The 20,708-nt window shown below is 43.6% G+C and overlaps 1 protein-coding gene across 1 annotated transcript in view; it reads right to left on the reverse strand.

Annotated features, from left to right (window-relative positions):
- The window catches only part of st6gal2a (ST6 beta-galactosamide alpha-2,6-sialyltranferase 2a), a 56,888-nt gene that overhangs the window by 1,653 nt on the left and 34,527 nt on the right, over window positions 1-20,708 (reverse strand). Inside the window, exons 3-6 of the mRNA XM_080786537.1 lie at window positions 17,280-17,377; window positions 14,957-15,058; window positions 11,050-11,224; window positions 1-2,690 (exon numbers count right to left, since the gene is read on the reverse strand). The exon at window positions 1-2,690 is cut by the window's left edge and continues 1,653 nt beyond it. Of these exons, the coding sequence (XP_080642663.1) occupies window positions 2,440-2,690; window positions 11,050-11,224; window positions 14,957-15,058; window positions 17,280-17,377 (626 nt within the window). The 3' untranslated portion in view covers window positions 1-2,439. The remainder of the gene's footprint in view (window positions 2,691-11,049; window positions 11,225-14,956; window positions 15,059-17,279; window positions 17,378-20,708) is intronic.

The raw sequence follows: 20,708 nt of genomic DNA on the forward strand, positions 1-20,708 counted from the left end.
TTTTTATAGCACACCCACCTACTTCTCTGAATACGAAAGACAACGCAGTCTAGTTACAGTACAGTAAACATGGACAGTTTTTGACTCTTTGCCCTGCTCCATTTTCGCATGCTCTGTGCATCGGTACGCAATCAAACAGCAATTAATTCATATACAAGATACTCAGGGCTTTTCTTTCTTTTTTTTGGACCTTCAGTGTGTTCGCAAGCAATTAGATATTATGATGATTTACCTCAAGAACAAAACAAAACTAATAAAGAAAGCAGCAAATCTGCATGACTGCTAAAGAATACCGTCTCCAACTCACCTTCGGAGAAACCCTTTTCTGGTATACAGTAGGTCTTCCTTTGATCTGCAAACAAGACGTTCACCCTGGAGCTGCAGTAGCACGGCTAGATTTGTATACCTTCTCGCGTATCTGCAAATGAGACACCCACTTTGAATCCACTTAGAACTGCATATTTATGAGTGCCAGGATAATATATGCATACACGAACATAACGGCTCTTCTTTTCATCTACTGCTAGCTGTCTTCCTTCAGCACACATTATGACATATCTCATGCCCAAATAACACTTTTTTTAGAGACATACTGTATTTCAACCACACGCAACAGTTCTTAGTACTATAAAACACTGCTACAAACTTTTACATTTCTGACTGCAAGGTCGCAGTATAAATCACAACTCCGTCTTCTGGCTATACAACTTGTCTGCCTCGTGATTTGGCAACAAATATCCAAACACTTATGAGTATATTCACAATAACGATCAAAATATAAAACAACTAAATAAAAGAGGTAAAATTCCCTTTCAATGAATGCAAGAAAGACCAAGCTAGTGATGGTGGACATGCACAAACCTGATCCACAGTCTGTCAAACCAATACTACTCACTACATGCCTGGTACAGACTCAAGTGTAAACAAAACCCAATCAAAGCAGAGAACAGGGTGAATAGGACTGTACATATTACAGCTTCAAAATCTCATCGTTCCGACATGGTCTCCGCTATCCACCGCAGAGGTCTCAAGTCCAATATCAGAGGGTTAATTGAGAAAATGTACATTGTCGATGTGTAGCAAGTGCAGCACTACATGCTGCTTTGAAGTGACAAGAGAAGATTCAACAAAGACTACTGCATAGACAGGTCAAATGTGTGGGCTGATTTGGCCATTGCAAGGGGTAATTTAATTACATTCATTACAAAGCGAATTGGCTTTCACATAGTGGCTAATGAGATTACACAAAGGTGTTGCCAATGTCTGACAATGCAATGGCATCTATTATTTCTGACTATTCTTCACACAGGGCAGGCCGTGTAAATACAGCTATAGCCAGCTCGAGCTCTTATTGTTAGCAATTTAGCTAACAATGCTTCTAAGTCCAGTTGCTAAACAGGTTAATCAACAATTTAACACGATGACCCGCCAGTCATGACAATAGTAGACACAAGACACTGAACAGTCCGAAAGGAAAATCATAGGAAAGTGTTCCGTTGGTTCACTAAGAAGCACAGCATCAAATCTGTTCTAATCCTTTTGATCTGAAAGACAACAAGGCGTCCTGGCGTTGAATCAGAAGTAATTCTTAAAGTGCTAAGTAGGAGTTATACAATCTGCTTGTGAGTTGGCATGCAGTCATTTATGGTAGAGGGCGAGTGATTCGGGGAGTGTTGTGGTATAAATAATGCGAAAGAACCCCCTGATGAACACCAAAGAAGACTTCTGACTTAACAAGAGGCGATTTTACAAATGTCAAACTGTGAATGAAATGTACATCCATCCTGACACATAATACTGATAGTCTTGAATGTTGGTGTTGGGTGATCCTGCCAAGACTTGTCTTCTTCATAATTTTTTAGAAATTATTTGAGAGAGAGTGTGTGTCGTATGCGAGTGATATTCAGTGCTGCTTGCTTTGTTAGATATTTCACAACCCATTAGACCAGTAGAAAAGGAACAAAAAAAAATCAATATCCATCAAACAGCAGAGCTTTCTTTAGGCAGAGACCAGACCCACCACTAAGCTCTTCATTAGCACAGAGTTCACAATACTAAAAACATCCAGACATTGAAAACTGACTCATCTACCAAAACAAAAAAAACACGGATCTATTGCTACCTGGTCAGCTCCCCCGCTAACGTGGCTCAGCGAAAGCAGAGGATTCCCAATCCCTTCAGACCGGTGTGTTGCCAGTCTTGGGGTGAAGTTAACGTTATCCTGAAGAAGACTAAGGTCTGATAGAACATTCCAGGTCCATCACACACCCTGCAAGGACTATGGCTTCGGTTCTTCACGGGTCTAACTTGTCGGTTTCAGTAAACCCTAATCCCCTGTGGCTTTATAGCACCCCTCCCTCAGTCCACAAAGAGGGTGTGTGTGTGTGTGTGTGTGTGTGTGTGTGTGTCTCTTGGCCCACGGGATAAAGATTTCATATCTCAGATGTCATCACAGTTTACGGTGTTGAATCCAGGGAGCGTGACCCGGCCTTTTCTCCTGAGGTCACTCTCGGGGCCTGTGTTGATCCTCTGGATCAGGCTCTTCTCAAAGAGGAGGGGGTGGTACGCGCCCAGCGTGCAGGCGGCGTCGTAGTACCGCTCGTGGTAGTGGCACAGGTCCGTCTGCCTCAGGGAGGGAATGTACTCGTACACGTGCACTTCTTCGCACAGCGCCATCATCAGCAGGATGCCTACAACGAGGACACAAATGCAGTTAGTTTCGTGTATAGTTGAAGAGACTCCACTTCTGCTCTGCGGGAGGAAACCACTTGTCTGCTTGGATAATGCAATGCATTTTCCTACTTTCCGTTCAATAACTCGGGCTCGGTACGATTACATACGTCAATGCGACGGAGGGGAACGGAGGTGACATTTGCTTTAACCCAACCAATCACCGTTGATGTTGTTCTGGTGTCCAGGAGGACACGCAAATGAAGCGACAACAACGATAACTTTAGGGATTACATAACATTTTCTGTCTGTATGTGTATGATGTCGGCAAGAGAAGCAGCAACACATATCTTTTGGTTTGCCATTATTTTGTGTCTGGAAAACATTTTCTGTATTGCCATTTGTGGTGCACTGCTAGGTTGCGACATATTGTTTAAACAATAGGCACTGACAGAAAAAATAATCGTCTTCAAGATACATTGGAAAATTGTCACCATGGTGCAGCCTTTCTATTTCTCATATTAGTCTAGCCCCAATAATCATTCTGTAGCTCCGAGATGAGGTCACACACACGGCAGCTCCCACCGCAGCTCAGAAACGGCTTCTTTCTTACCCTTTTCTGCACAATGAATCCAAAAAGTGAAGGGCTACTAGCGTGCTAAACAAATTTAAACTTAGGAACGGCCAAGAAAATCGAAGTTTGACGCCCCCCCATGATACAAATATTTCACCTTTTCATGCGTTATTTAGCTGCACCTCTGATGTGGTATGCTTGCCTCATTCCGATGCCTTGTGGATTGAACATACTTGGTAAGCTTCATGAAGTTCCCGCGTAACCAACAGATATCCTGCAGAGTGCAGACATTAATCCACGCTCCTTACCGTGGTTTATTATTAACCGGGTAAATCACTTCGCCGTATTCAAGACAGGCAGAAGATGAGAACCGGAGCAGGAGAGAGGCGTAGCCTCTGCACATATATCTCAGCGGGCAGCTGTCAGGGCCATCTATGCAACGTGTTTAATGACCTAACTAGACCCACATTAACCATTTAAAAAATGCTACTTCACCGATGCAGCAGGCCATTAGTGGGACATTTCCTCTTTCCAGACGGCAATGCCCATCGGCTTGGAGCACATCAAAAGCACACTAAAGGCAGCAGGATTTCTGCCTGGCCGAGCATTTATGCCTGGCCGAGCTCTGAAGTGGTCCATGTGACCAAGCCTCTTGAGAGAGGCAGCTAGGCCAAGGTCATCCCACCCCTGGCTCGGGATGACTGCTCTATGAACTTCCCCGGCATAGCTGTGTTGTTGTGCATGCGTGTGTGCGTGCGTGCGTGCGCACATGTGCGTGCGTACTTGTGTACGTGTGTGTGAGTGTGTACTGTACACATATCAAAACGTTCTCTCTCTCTCTCTCTCCCTCTTCAGTTTTACAGGTGTTTCCTAATTCTGTTCCACTGCAAGAAGCGGCCATTGGACAACGGCCCCTCCTCCATGCCCTCCAAGACCACGGTCATCCAGCTTACCCGCAGAGTCTACAGCAACACGGTGGCTTGTGATGCCCAGGTGCCCAGCAGTGTCCCCGACCAAGGCTGCAGCAACGCAGCCACTGAGCACTCTGTCGCCAACCCTCCCGTAGTGGTCACCTCCAGAGCAGAAGTACCATCAACAGTGCCATGAGGGAAAAGCCGGACCCGGGGGCCAGAATAAAGCACTCGTCGTCGTTGGGAAAAAGATAAATAATAATAATTCTAGTTTGACATCACCGGACGTCACCAGGAGGTACATTTTCAAGCTATCCAAAGTCCACCTCTGACACTGAGTAGACAGCAATGGTACCGTCCTATATTGAGTATTAGTGAGGACTGATATGGAGAGGGGGTGGGGAAGGTCCGTGTTTTACCGTCTTCTCCCAGATTCCATTTCCGATTTTTAGATCAGATGTGAGCATGTCACCTGGTTGGACCTTTACAAAACGGCTAAATGTCGAACAGACATAGAAACAGACTGTGTGTGGTCTAAGGATGCCTGGCTTTTAATTATGTCTAACATGCTTATCAAGATTGATTATTATTGTAAGCCTTAATATTGTGTCAACTGCTAATTTATTTATTTTAATATACACTTGCCTTTAATGTAAAAACGTTCAACTTTAGGTAAAAGTCCAAAAGCAAAAAGAACGTGTCAAATTTCCCATAACCACATTTGGTATAAAACAATTAGAACTAGAAAAAGTTCTCCTCGGAGAACAGGTCTCCGCCAGATCAGGTACTGTAGGTTATTGTGGGCCAGCAATCCGCCAATCAGGATGCAATATGAAAAATCTGACAGTCACAATGACCATAGAGATAATGCATACCGATTTGCGTAATGTTTGGACAAAATCTAGGAGTAAAAAAACGGCCTCCTGGTGGCGCTATAACAGGACAATGTGAAAAGGCTGGCATTTCTTCCTTGGCCTAGTGAGAATGTGCGTGCAAAGTTTCACAGCAATCGCAGGCTGTGTTCATGATTTGAGACATTTTGTTCAAAATGGACCACTCCTGCAAACTTTGGAAGCCAATCAGATTCAGGATGGAATTTGAAAGATCTGACAGAAATGTTGGGTTTAATGACTATGGAGATACTGTGTACCAAAAAAAAGGTTTTACAAAAAAAACGCTATAACAGGCCAATGTGAAACATTTGGGGCACATGTTCAGCTCTGGCATCCCAGGAGTGTGTGTGTACACAGTTTCACGTCGACGGGGCCAACGGTGGCAGAGATTAGGGGCCCCATCTCTGCACCATGGATATGTTTGCTGGCCACTGCTTCACCAACAGTCCAGTGCTTTTACCCCACAAGTATTCTCCAGTTGAGAAGCGAGACAAGCAAGCAATTGCTGAGACAAACATTGTGATGAGAGGCGGGTCTGCTTGCTCCATGGGAAAACCGGTGTGTACAGTAACACATACTGTATCAAAACGTTCTCTCTCCCTCTTCAGTTTTACAGGTGTTTCCTAATTCTCTTCCACTGCAAGCAGTGCTGTATGTATGTGAAGACTCTAGTCTATAGCCTTTCAAGTTTTTCCTCTAGGTACTGTAGAGATGAAAGAATAGTCTTAGGAGAACGTACGGTTGCTATCGAGTGAAACAAATTAGTATTGAAATATTTCAAATATTCTGAATGTAGCCCACTGAAAGATGTACAGGATATTTATGACAGCACTCAACAACCTGCCTGATGCCCACATTAGACAGGAGTATAGAGTACACACACGCACACACGCACACACACACACACACACACACACACACACACACACACACACACACACACACACACACACACACACACACACACACACACACACACACACACACACACACACACACACACACACACACACACACACACACACACACACACAACGGTAATTTGTATGTATGTGTAGACTCTAGTCTAGCCTTTCACGTTTTTCCTCTAGATACTGTAGAGATGAAAGAATAACGGTCAATGTAATGACGCATGACAATATAATACCACTAGACCATGGCACTGACCTTTATTTTCCCTTCAATCCTTTTAGTTATTGGAATCCGTGATAGCTCACTCTAAGTGAAGAGAATGGATGGAACTCGACAAGAGAGTCAGGAGACTACATTTTAAATCCTGCAACCGCCGCCACAGACATTGCATACAGTGGCGTGCTACCATACTCATACATTTTTAGTTGGGAGCACAAGTCAAAAAGAAAAGTTAATTCTTGCAGGCATGCAGGGACTTGAGTCTTGCTTGATATGGGTAATCCTACACCAGTGAGCTTTATTGTACAGTTAATTCTTGTCGAGTTACATTGTCTTTGCATTTATTTTATTTATGTGTGTGTGTGTGTGTGTGTGTGTGTGTGTGTGTGTGTGTGTGTGTGTGTGTGTGTGTGTGTGTGTGTTTTGTAAGATGTAAATTTCACATTTGTAAAATTTATTTAAGATGGATCAGTGTACCGAGACAGGAAACCAAGGGCAAGAGAGAGAGAGAGAGGATGTATGCGAGACAAGATTGGGGTCAGACTTGAACACGGGTCTGGGCACCATTGTTGTGTTTTAGTGCATTTTAGAATGCAGATTAAAAAACATAGCTGAAAATCACCTCTGGATAAAATATAGATTTACCAATTAAAAATTCAAATGAGGTAGAGTCTGTGCTTGACAAAGTTGAAGCTCTATATTACGATAGTAATCATTGCTACATACAGAGTGTTCATTAACGGGTCTCCCCGTTTCTCCAGCTCGTTAAAATGCATCGACTGCCAAGAACTGCTATTTACGTCCTTTCAAATCCAGCGCTTCACCGCCAAAGACAGTGATTTACGCGCAATGGACTCTCTTCAGTGGTTTACGATAGATGGCATTCTTTGCCAAAGCCAGGACAAATTAGCAAGTGGTCTACCATTATGTAGATGTAATCAGGGGTATAGTGGGGGGGGGGGGGGGGTAAGCATCGTAAAACCCTGTGCCTAAATAGGCCATACACGTCTGCATGTTTTATAGTGCTTTTATGCGCGCTTTGCACTGCACACGTGTATGCAAATGTTTGTGCATGTGTGCGCGCACGTGTCTTATGGGGCACCCCCCCCCCCCCCCCCCACTTCTAAAAGTAGCACTACAAGATATAAGTATGGCAGAATCTGTAAATATTGGAAAAAGAATAGAATGGTAGGCCTACGTACTGTATAAGTGCAGGTCAAGCTGGAGAAGTATGTACCATACCCACATACAGTAAATAGACACCCACAGATCACGTAAAATAAAATGCATACATCCATGTTTACATGTTATATGTCAAAATAGATATACATAAATTAATCAGGTGCTGTAGCTTCAATCATGGCCCACACAAGAGAAACATTACAAAAAAGGGATCGATTGTAAAGTCCTCATTCATGCCTTAGTAGGAGCCGTAGTTCACAGGAGACAACTGTGCGCAATGTGTAAATCAGAAAAGATTCTTAACCCATTCTGACCGGGAACCCGTTTTGGTGTTAGCATCATGTTATGCTTTAGCTATTGAAAAATAGCAGATCTACAAGCTCATAGCGCGCCACCGAGTGGCGCGCTATGAGCTTGTAGGTCTGCTATTTTTGAAAAATCGAAGAACGACTGACATTTTTTTAGAATCTGATCTCAGGTCAGAATGGGTTGATCAGACCAGTGTGTGTCCGGTGGAAACCTCGTAAGAATCTGATCTCAGGTCAGAATGGGTTAACTGTAACTATAGCAGCAGTGTTCCAGTCTCATCCTCATCTGGGGCATTGAACATGTGATATCGTAAAGAGGCCACATCGTGTTTGGCGGACATGAAATGCATTGCAACTAGGCTCTTGGTTTTGCCGATACTGCATGTGCTGTATGTATGTATGTTCAAAAATGTGTCTTCAGCGCCCAATTGTGTTTTCTCACATACCCTGAATGAGAACCCTGTGTACTGTATAGACAATGGCATTCAATGCATTGACACCTGTATGGTTCTTTAAAAAATGATTTTATGTATGAAATATGAGGACAGGTTGAGGTTTATCTTTTTACCCGAGTCTAGGAGGAAAGCATTTGCAAAGGTAGCTTTCAAAGAGATGGATGCATGATTTGACATGTCACACGGTATGTCGAATAGTTTATTATTTAACCATGTACCATACATTTTTATGTACTGTAATTATTAGTGAATAAACAATCTTTTTTTTCATACACATTTCCTGCACAACTAGAGCCTGTGTGTGTGCGTGCGTGCGTGCATGCGTGCAGTGTGAGTGCGTGTTTAAGCTTGGTTCTACCCCCATTGCTCTAGTGCCTGCACTCTGCTCGCCATTGACCAGGTGCATACAGCACTCACAATCTCCAAATTGTCACCACCGACGTGTCTAAGAAGTCCATTACTGTATTTATATCAACGTTCTCCCCGCTGCCCGGTGCACGGCACCACTAGAGTGCGAAGCATGAACAACTGACGAGCGCAGCGACAACCGTGACTGAGTGACTCATGAGAACGCAGGCTGTGTTCTAAATCTGGTAAAGCGCCGATGCTGTGCCACAGTAATGGCTTTAAACGGAGGTCATCCTATAATTTAAAAAAAAAGAAAGTAGAAAGAGCGACGGGCCATGTATTGGCCATTTAACGCTGTATGTATATGAATTCATGTGACGTTTGAAAAGCTCTCGCATGTCAACCCCATGACAAGAAAAGTGCTATGAAGCTATGTGTCTTTAACTGCTGCAGATGTAGCAGCTCGCTGAAATGGCCATACGTCAAAACGTATGGCCATTTTAGCGAGCTGCTACATCTGCAGCAAAATGTTGACATTTGAGATAAAGCTTAAGTTAAAATTCCATATACTCTACACAACAGTCCTCATTGTTTAGCAGCAATTAAATCAACCTGCACACTTGCACAGTACAAATTTCAGCATTATCCAATTATCATAAAATGTTACATGGCTTTTAATAATAAAAATAATTATTATTATTATAATAAATACAGCACTAAGTTTAGTCAATCATGATTCCTGGTCCAGACAAACTTCTCTAGTTGAGAAACAGTTCCTTTGCCGTTGTGGTCATAATGATTGTATTTATTCAAAAGGACAGAAAATTGCACAGCATGTTCTAGGGTCCTCCAGCACCAATTACCATGCAGCCATGGCAACTGTCGGCAGATGTAAATAAACAAGATGTAATGACAGCATTTGGCTCGTAAAGAAAAAGCACACAGACATAAAAGGCATTGGCTTGGCTACAGTCTTTTGTCTTGTCTGCCAGGGAGATGTGCAGTAACAGTATAAGCCATCTTAGAATTCACACATGTTGGCTTTCTCATTACGACTTGGGTCAACCACAAGACCATAACTGCCAATTTAGCACAATATATTGGATAAAAGGCTAATGCATGTTTGTTATTAAAAAAAAAATGACAATGCAATTATTATAATAATGATATACAGTATGTGCCTGCCTGTATTGTAGATAGATAGATAGATAGATAGATAGATAGATAGAGAGAGAGAGAGAGAGAGAGAGAGAGAGAGAGAGAGAGAGAGAGAGAGAGAGAGAGAGAGAGAGAGAGAGAGAGAGAGAGAGAGAGAGAGAGAGAGAGAGAGAGAGAGAGAGAGAGAGAGAGAGAGAGAGAGAGAGAGAGAGAGAGAGAGAGAGAGAGAGAGAGAGAGATAGATAGATAGATAGATAGATAGATAGATAGATAGAGAGAGAGAGAGAGAGAGAGAGAGAGAGAGAGAGAGAGAGAGAGAGAGAGAGAGAGAGAGAGAGAGAGAGAGAGAGAGAGAGAGAGATAGATAGATAGATAGATAGATAGATAGATAGATAGATAGATAGATAGATAGATAGATAGATAGATAGATAGATAGATAGATAGATAGATAGATAGATAGATAGATAGATAGATAGATAGATAGATAGATAGATAGATAGATAGAGAGAGAGAGAGAGAGAGAGAGAGAGAGAGAGAGAGAGAGAGAGAGAGAGAGATAGATAGATAGATAGATAGATAGATAGATAGATAGATAGATAGATAGATAGATAGATAGATAGATAGATAGATAGATAGATAGATAGATAGATAGATAGATAGATAGATAGAGAACGCCACTGTAAGCACTTTTCATGGCCACGGACAATAAAACGAATGAGAGCAGCAGTCTAACTGCGGAGGAGGGAGTAAAATGACACAAAACCAAGTGAGAGTTTCTGTTTGTGACATGACGTGCTGCGAGCTCGCAGATCTACGATTCTTTATGCAAAGAATGTACCGCAAGCCGTACGTTCTATTAAAGGGTAGATTCGCTTACCGTTTGGGGGCTGCTCAGCTGTCTATAACAGACCCAGTATTTGATTAGCTCCGTTAGGAATATGGACATTTCCACATGTAACGTAATTGCATGTTGATTGCATGCAACCTGTGAGCCTACATTATGTATACTCATTGCCTCAGGTACTGTACGCTGCAACTGAGACACGTTGAGGGTTCTGAAGTGATATTTACGGTCCCGTACGGCGTTCACCGCATGTGTGTGTGTGTGTGTGTGGGGGGGGGGGGGGGGGAGGTGTTACCGGTCCGTCAATCTTGCCGTGGAACATTCCAGCCGCTACTGATCAAATCCCTGAGTACAGGTGTGAGACGGTGTGCATAATTCAGTGGATTATGGCAGGAGTGTGGTATCTGCATTATGCTCGTGTGTGTGTGTGTGCTAGGGCATTCACTTCTAGTCATTTTTACTAGTTGACTAGTTGCCTAGTTTACTAGTCGACTAGTTGTTTAATGCCCTAGCGTGTGCACGTGTGTGTGTGTGTGTGTGTGTGTGTGTGTGTGTGTGTGTGTGTGAGCTTTTACCTATAAACCCAGAGGAAGGCGGGTTGGGCTGGATGTTCTCCTGCGTGTTTCCCTGGATCACGTCCCAGAGCTGCCAGACGTAGCTGGGGTGAAGGACGTAGAAGGGCTGCCCGGGGTCCAGCCTGCGGCGCTCTACATATGGGCTGAACAGGTTGTAGTCTGGGCTGGCATACCACTGAGTATAGAGAGGACAGGGGAACGAAGAAGGCAGAGGGCATGTTACGGGGACCTTTCTGACCTCAAATACACAAAATGGCTGTCCTCTGCACCTTAAGAGTATATATTAAAGCGCAAATAACATGCATTTTAAAACAGCTTTCAATATTTAATATGGAGCGACGCCCACCCGGAAGGGTTGACTCCCACTTTTAGACCAGAGCGGCCAATGCGTTCCTCCAGGCTTTACATTTTTGCCCCAACAAAAATGAAAGCCTGGTACCGAGGCTATTATAATACTGATGCTAGATAAAACCAGGCTTGTTTCCATGCCATGCCAGCTTGGAAAAGCAACAATGGTGGACATTATAAACAAAGTGGAAATGCTAATTTGAAACTGAAGACTGAAGAAGAGGAGGAATTATACAAAGTAGGGTGACATTGATGACATCACGATGAGGACAAAATCAGTTGAGCTGTTCTTGAGAGCAATTTCCATTAAAGCACCTTATATGATATGAAAGCCTGATTGTTCAAAATTGGTTATTTGTGGGGATAGAAAACACATATGGGAGTTGAATTTTACGTTATAGGTCCTTTAATAGAGACGGCACCCGGAGGAAACCCCGAGGCGAAATGGACATAGTGGCCGATTTTGTCATTGTAGCTCGCGAGCCAGTGCTGGTCCGTTGACTATCATTGCGCAACGTTCATTTATTGGGTCCATGATACGTGAATGAATGTTTCATACGTGAACACGGAGGTGACAAACTGACATATTGAGCCTACGACACACAGTATGGCATGCCCAGCTATGGCAGGACCTATACCTTCACATTCAGTAGATCCCGTGATCTTTTGCAGCATTATGTAATTTCCTGGGGTCTAGTAGGACTATAGTAAATATTAACCCATTCTGACCGGGAACCCGTTTTGGTGTTTAGCATCATGTCATGCTTTAGCTATTCAAAAATAGCAGATCTACAAGCTCATAGCACGCCACCGAGTGGCGCGCTACGAGCTTGTAGGTCTGCTATTTTTGAAAAAATTGAAGAACGACTGACATTTTTAGAATCTGATCTCAGGTCAGAATGGGTTAATCAGACCCAGTGTGTGTCCAGTGGAAACCTCGTATGAATCTGATCTCAGGTCAGAATGGGTTAATAAAGAAATCACCGCATCACCTAACGTGACTCCGCCAGATGGGGCAGCAGGGAGTACACAGGGGGAACCTGCCCCTCAACCTGCCCCTGTCAAAACAAACATCGCTAAAACTAAAGAAAGCAGCAAATGAAAAAAAATAACACCCTGCTTTTACTTTATCTAATAACAACCTAAACACTGCACTGCATTCGAAGCACAACGGCCTCATTGAGCCGTCATTGCAGTGACTATTTAGTGAGGGACAAATGCCATGTATGTCTAATGAAAGGGGGAAATTATTGCGACCAGAGGTCGCAGTTAACTATGAAACCTTGCGTTCTTGACACCTAACCCACAATCCCTATCACTCTGTACTGTCACCTAACTCAAATCCCCGTCTCTCACCCCAGGCAAGCCCCAAGGTCATCGTGACATCATGTGACATCAGCCCCCTGGTCACCCCAGGGAAGCCCCCAGGTGTCCAGGTCATCATGACATCAGCTCCCATATATAGTGCCCAATGGTCATTGTGGTTTAGTGACCAGGTCATGGCCTGGACAGCCTGCAATGACATGCATAAGATCTGGTCATCCCAGCTTAGTAAGTAACAAATATTTAGGACGACCGTTGAGAATATTGTAATATAATATTCATATAATATTATGTATACCTTTATTTTTTCAATATATATATGCCTTTTTCGCATCACTCTTCTCAGGTAGATTCATGAGGCAGAATGTAACAAATCTAAGATGGACAGTATCTGCCTGCCTGCTCACACAATGACAGATAAATCAATTCAGACAGTCAGTATCACACAAGCCAATGTTAGTACCTAATGATGCATGCGCCTAAGGACTACTACTAAGAAGTATAAGCTGCCGATGCTGGTGTCCGATTTAATATGTGATATTTTCAGATAATGATTTTTGATATACAGTAGGTTAGACGTCACAGATCACCGCGCAAAGATGAATTACTGGCATTGATTGGCTTGGCTGAAAGTGGTTCAGTGGAGTTCTAAATGCTAAGAGAAATAGGTTTTTAAATTAAGTACGCAGGGTGAACACGCACACACACACACACACACATGGGCAGTGTGACACTGACTGATGCTCCTTGCAAGCAAGATAAATTGGCCGTTTTCTTTTTTCTTTTTCAAGCATGTCTGGCAAGAATCCAGCATGGACTAGGCCTGGAAAAGGTTCATTGGACCTGTAGAGACAAATGACCCCATCTGCAAAGAATAAAAGGTTATAGGAGCACTCGGACTGTACAATATAATAGTGCATCCATTAGAAGTGGTTATGGGCTATTTAACACTCAAACCAGGCCAAAAGAGCATTCTTAAATTGAGGCCACTTCATTTCAAGACAATGACTGAAGGACTTAACAATTCAGATGGTTACGTGTGGATCAGGGTAAGGATCCAATTTCAAATTTGCAGCGCAAATCCTGGTATATTAAGCCTTCAGAAGGCAGGTCTTTTCCCCTCATTCACCGTGCAGAAGCCCCATTCCCCTAATCAGGGAGCTGTCGGGAGAGAGAGAGAGAGAGAGAGAGAGAGAGGGAGAAGAGGGAGCACGGCGAGTTGATTTTTTTCAGCCATCAGATGACGCAAAAGCCAAATGAAAGGTTGTGGACTGGAACGGTGGGGGGGGAGGGTGAGATAAATGGCCATGGGAGCTATTTGTGGGAGTACAGGGGGGTACAGGTGCAGGATAAAAATAGCATCAGTGTCACAACACGATAAACCTGAACAAAGAGCGAGAGAACACAATGAGGGGATGATGCGCTACGATGATCATGGTTCACAGATGAAGGGTGGAACTGGATCGGTATTCCACTGATAGGCAGAGACCGAGGCGAGTCGACGGAAAGGATTGTGGGAATCACGTTAGATGCATGGTTGGCAAAGGAGGCAGGGAAGTTAACCCATTCTGACCTGAGATCAGATTCATACGTAGGTTTCCACTGGACACACACTGGTCTGATTAACCCATTCTGACCTGAGATCAGATTCTAAAAAATGTCAGTCGCTCTTCGATTTTTCAAAAATAGCAGACCTACAAGCTCGTAGCGCGCCACTCGGTGGCGCGCTATGAGCTTGTAGATCTGCTATTTTTGAAAAGCTAAAGCATGACATGATGCTAACACCAAAACGGGTTCCCGTTCAGAATGGGTTAAAGGTCAATGTGTGATAAGCAGCAATGTTACATTTATGTATCCCCCCCCCCCACACACACACACACACACACACACAGACCTCTCTACGTGGCATGGTGACAAACGAGTGTAACCTTTCCATGCATGGCCTTTGCCACGTACCGTACGACCCCTCGTCATGATTGCAAGCGTACCTTGGTACACTTCATGATGACCCAAATCCAACTGTTTACTTCCAGTTCTCATACCAAACATCTTTACATTGGTATACAGTACCATACTGTACATGCGAAGGCTGCTATTGCCTTATAGCAGCCTATAATCGAGACTAGGGGGGGGTGTTTTGTGTGTGTGTGTGTGTGTGTGTGTGTGTGTGTGTGTGTGTGTGTGTGTGTGTGTGTGTGTGCGTGCGTGCGTGCGTGCGTGTGTGTATTTGACATACCTTGTGCAGGTTGAGGGCATAAGGAGCAGGGTCCCAGGCTACCAGGGTCACATTCTTGTAGAGAGAGCTGGTGTTGAATCGATGTTTAGGATTGGCCAGAATCTGCAGTGGGTGATTTAATTAGAATGGAAGAAGTCAATGTACACAAGTGTTTTCTGACCAAATAAAGTCCCTTTAACCCATTCTGACCTGAGATCAGATTCATACGAGGTTTCCACTGGACACACACTGGGCCTGATCAACTCATTCTGACCTGAGATCAGATTCTAAAAATGTCAGTCGTTCTTCGATTTTTCAAAAAATAGCAGACCTACAAGCTCGTAGCGCGCCACTCGGTGGCGCGCTATGAGCTTGTAGATCTGCTTTTTTTCAATAGCTAAAGCATAACATGATGCTGACACCAAGATGGGTGCCCGGTCAGAATGGGTTAAATGAATGGTAATCGGCGAGCATTTGTCCTCTTTGTTTTTGTCTTAAATCTGTATTCCTGTCGTCTGGGAAGTAAAGGAATGTAAAACGCTCACAAATCACTGCAGAGACTCAGGTTCAGTCCCATCTAGCGGTGCGCATGCCTGGCATGACCGGGCATTCCAATAACACACTGCGGGGTGTGAATGTGAAGACACCTCCAGACACCTTCCAGATGGCATTCTGCCACCTGGAATTGCGCGACAGCGAAAATGACGTTGGTGAGTGACCTTACCTCCATTTCATATACCTTGATTTTGGTCATGTTCATTTCCTGTTAATACCAGCCTCCAGACCACCATTGTAAGGATCGGCTATCATTAGCATTAGCTCACGCCGTTTACCTTTCACCAGAAACGTCATGCAGGAGCGAGGCGAGACAAAATTACAAATGACATCTGAACCTCGGATGGATGCCGATCACCATGGGCAGGCGCTCGTATTTCCAGAGTAATAAGGCTTTAGAAAATCCCACTTTGAACAAAGCGGCAGGTCTATGGGGCCGTGTGCAAAAAGGTGCTGGAGGTGATGGAGGCGTTGCTTAGCAACCGGACCAATGTTAAAAGCTTTAAGGCGATCGAGCGATCGGTTTTGCCCCTAGGCTATGGAATGAGCTTCCACTCCACCTAAGAACTGTGGACTCTGTGGACATTTTCAAAGGACTGTTAAGAACTCACCTTTTTAAACAGGCCTTTCCATAGCCGGCCTGGTTAAATGTTGATCGCTTAAATTTGTCTTACTTTATTAATTATTTATTAATTTAGTTCTTAATTTGTTTTATTGACTTGTTTTTAATTTTATTGTTGTTAAAGCACTTTGTGACTGTAATTGTCTGTGAAAGGTGCTCTATAAATAAACTTTACTTACTTACTTACTTACTTACTTATTTTCAGCGACGCTATTCTTTTTTTATATATATAATTTTTATCCCACGATCTTGTAACCCATTTTTCACCCCCGTGTCAATTATCTAATGTGATCCTGGGCTCTACACACCCTCCACCAACCCGGGGTAAGCAACGGACTTGAACTCATGCTTCCTTCATGCCTGAGTGTCCAAGTCGCTCCTTTAGACCTGACAGGGGGGGAGTTTCCCTGGTTGGACGTATGGAAGGAACACGTTATTCCAACCAGTTCCTTTCCCCTCCATCAGGCGCCCCGGCTGCTCCCCCAGGGGGAGGCAGTTTAGAGACCAGGATTACTGCATGTTTTGTACCTACCCTCGACACTATTCTTGTCGATGCACTAGTATCCCGTGCTGGTTGGCCAAGGAGTTTGTTCGGTGGGGAGTAGAACCTCCCCGTGAAATCAATCGCGCTGCCAGGTGGAAAAACAGTGGCTTGGCGTTTCTATGTTCATCACAGGAGGAACGTGGTTGACTGCACCCAACGAGAGTGGAAAAATGTTTCATGCCATCATCCCGGCGAGCCCAGGTACCTCTGTCTACTCTCGCTCATTATAGGTTCTTCAAAGGACATGTTTGTACAGAACCTCAATGCTGTAGGTGAACTGGAACACCGAGGGGGTAACAACAACATTCACAAAGAAATACAAAAACCTTGGTGCTTGTGTGCAGTGAGTGTGTGCGTGCGTGCGTGCGTGCGCGCGTGCATGTGTGCTCAAAATGATGTGTGTCTATGAGTAACACATTTGCCCACGGACACACACGTGTGTGTAAGCGCATGTCTGCATATGTTTTGTGTGAGTCATATGGTTCATTTGCATGCAAAGCAATTTAAACATTTCTCTGGCCACATTCCCCGTGTGTGTTTTATTGAGTCATTGACCATCTAAGTATCAGTTATTTAGTCTTTACCATTCACCACCATTAAACTGTAAAGCCATGCACACTCACCTGTGAGTTAATGATGCGAATAGTTGTTTTGTGTCCCACATCTTTATCGTAACCCTCTGTTGGTGCAGCGTTGAACCGCAAAACTGCATCATGGGAATCTGAAGGAAACATAGGGAACGTAGGCTTTATTTAAAATTATAATGTAAAATAATTAGGGGTGCACGATTATGCAATTATGACTGATATCCGATCTCCGATAATTTTTCAGGGTCATATCTGCCGATATCGATTCTGACCGATTCAGATATTATACAGAGGACCACAATGGAAACAAGCCTAGGCCCTATAGAGCGTCGCAGTCCCGCCCCCTACCAGGGCCCAGGAAATGATTCTCCGTTCATTTTCCTCATAGACATTTCAAAAAGTATTTATTTAAAGACGTTTACGCCGCGGACAAAGCCAACTCTTGTCGTGACAAATCATGACAACAAACACAATTTTTTGGGCCGAACAAATAATTAGAAAAAGAAGAAAAGAATCTGCTATTTATGATTGTTCATTATACAAATGATGTGTGCATGCCATGCACAGGTTGCACACAAACCTGTAAGCACACACACATGCACATAAATGCTGTTCGTTTTAATCTGAGGTGTGCACCTGTAGCATTAGGTACGGTATGTTACATTTTAGCCGCTGCACGCACCTCCCGGTAGAGAAGCAGTCTGCAGTAAAAAGAATATATCAGCAACCCCCTATTGGTACTCTAGACATAGTAACATAGTAACATAGTCCCATAGGGACAAAGCTGTTTCTTGGAGTGGTTGCACCACTCAAAAAATCAGACCAGTCTGAAGCGAGTGGTGCAACAGCACCGCCTATTGGTACTCTAAACGGACATAGTCACATAGGTTAGGACATAGGTTGGGAGTGGGACATAGGGACAAAGCTGTTCCTTGACTTGGAGTGGTCGCACCACTCAAAAATACCCTTTCGCTACTCACCAAAACAAAGACGGTTTAGAGTTGAAAGCCTAATAGTACTTTCGTTAGTGGGAACACTCTGAGCCCCCCACCTCAAGTCTAGTTGAGGTGGGGGGAGGTGGAGTAAATGAAAAAAGTAGAAGGTAGGCTTTCAACTCTACAAAAAACGTCTTTGTATGTATTGGTGATGGACCCGGTGAGTAGCGAAGGTGTTCTTTTTACAACAGTCGACAGGCTGTGCAGCCTGTGATGCGTGCGCAGAGGCTCGAAAGTCCCATAGTGTTAAGGAGACGTCCTTCTAACGCTATGGACCAGAGCTACTGTGGCATGAAGAAAGAAACGCACACTTTGATCACAATTTCCATTTGACAAAGATTCCCGCCAGACTCATATGAGAAGGCAGAGTGCTCTCTGGTGGTTAACTTGGATAACAAAGAAGAAGAAGAAACCAAAGAGCTGTGAATGGCACTTCACTTTATTTAAAACTACAATTTGACAGATGGTTACGGTTATAATTAGAAAAGTGTATTATCTGTGATGATCAATGATCAATCTGTGCATTCCACTTCAGTGGATGGATGGATGGATGATACCTTAACCCATTCTGAACGGGAACCCGTTTTGGTGTTGGCATCATGTTATGATTTAGCTATTGAAAAATAGCAGATCTACAAGCTCATAGCGCGCCACCGAGTGGCGTGCTACGAGCTTGTAGGTCTGCTATTTTTGAAAAATCGAAGAACGACTGACATTTTTAGAATCTGATCTCAGGTCGGAATGGGTTCATCAGACCAGTGTGTGTCCAGTGGAAACCTCGTATGAATCTGATCTCAGGTCAGAATGGGTTAAGGGTTGATCTGACACTAGAATGGATGAGCTCCCAGCTTTTGTCTCGAGCCTCTTTCATCACTGCCACTTCAACTGTTGAAAAATAATTTTGTATACACCCTTCTCCCCATACTCCAGGAGTACACCGTCACGCACGCACACACGCGCGCACACACACACAACACACCACACCCACACACGCTCACACACACACACAGTGCCAGACATGTCCATTCCGCTCAGGGTGAGTGCCTTCTCAGCATTACTTTTTAAAGCAGGAGGCTTATCTAAATCTCCTCGCCATGATTAGGTGGAGCAGAAGAAGACAGCATACTGCTGACAAGGACAGGGAGATTTGATCAAACAAAATGCAGGGGTTAGAATCCCACGGCCCCACCTCAAATGGTAACCATGTGGATACGGTCAAATTTGCTGATGAAGCCAAAATGCATGTTTGGTGCGTCATCCAAGCATCCAAGGGCTATTTTTGCAAAGTCACCAGTGTGTTCTGGAAGGCTTTTCTCAGAGAAATATGATTAAATATTAAAAAGGATGGATATAAGCTTACTCAAAATTGCTGATGCATGGTCTAAAATTCTAAAAGTCTCTTTTTTGGGAGGGAAACCCTGGAATACGTCCCTTACAATATACTCTGCAGTTAGAGAGAACTAAAGAGAACTAAAGTACAAGCAAAGCAGATGTGTAGTGTGTACAGTATGAGAACAAGGAGAGGTGGCAGTAATGCACTACTTAATGATTAATGTTTTTCATTTAGTATGCAGACAAATGTTGACTTTAACCCATTCTGACCTGAGATCAGATTCATGCGAGGTTTCCACTGGACACACACTGGTCTGATTAACCCATTCTGACCTTAGATCAGATTCTGAAAATGTCAGTCGTTTCTTCGATTTTTCAAAAATAGCAGACCTACAAGCTCGTAGCGCGCCACTCGGTGGCGCGCTATGAGCTTGTAGATCTGCTATTTTTCAATAGCTAAAGCATAACATGATGCTGACACCAAAATGGGTTCCCGTTCAGAATGGGTTAATTCAAACATGTCCGAATTATTTTACAGATAGTAAACTCGTAACTAAACTAATAGTAGAGTGCGTTACCGGCTATTCGGTAATAAATTGTTACATTTAGCCAAGTTACTTTCCATGTTACTTGGGGAAAGGCCTGATCAGTAGACGCATGATCATTTTTTTCTTTTTTTTGACGGGCGCTATCCCCTCCTATATTCAGCTATTAGTGTAGATTTTCGGCCTACACAAACATTAAATTCCCATCGACAATGAATGGAGAATTTTTTACGTCGTAGTGTCTGAGCAAATAGTCATGTTACGTCATAATGATGTACAATGATAAGAGTGCCCCTCACTTCACACAGGTGTGACTTTTAAGGGGCACTAGCCCCTTCTATAAACAGGTTTTGTCCTCACACGTCTCAAGATTTGCCGTTGACAATGAAAGGGGAATTCAGGTCAAATGTCCGCTAAATATGACGTAAGTTAGTTGCTGCGAGAGTGAGGTCTAGCCAGCACCAACTTGGGATTCCTGGATCGCTGCCCTCCACAATTTCCTATCCAACATCGGGTTCTTGAGCTCTTCAGCGTTTTTTCCCTACTAAACTGAAAAGATTGTTTTATTATTTTGATTATATATTTTGTATCTT

This window comes from Protomyctophum bolini, assembly GCF_963924005.1.
Source record: "Protomyctophum bolini genome assembly, chromosome: 16".
NCBI lineage: Eukaryota > Metazoa > Chordata > Actinopteri > Myctophiformes > Myctophidae > Protomyctophum > Protomyctophum bolini.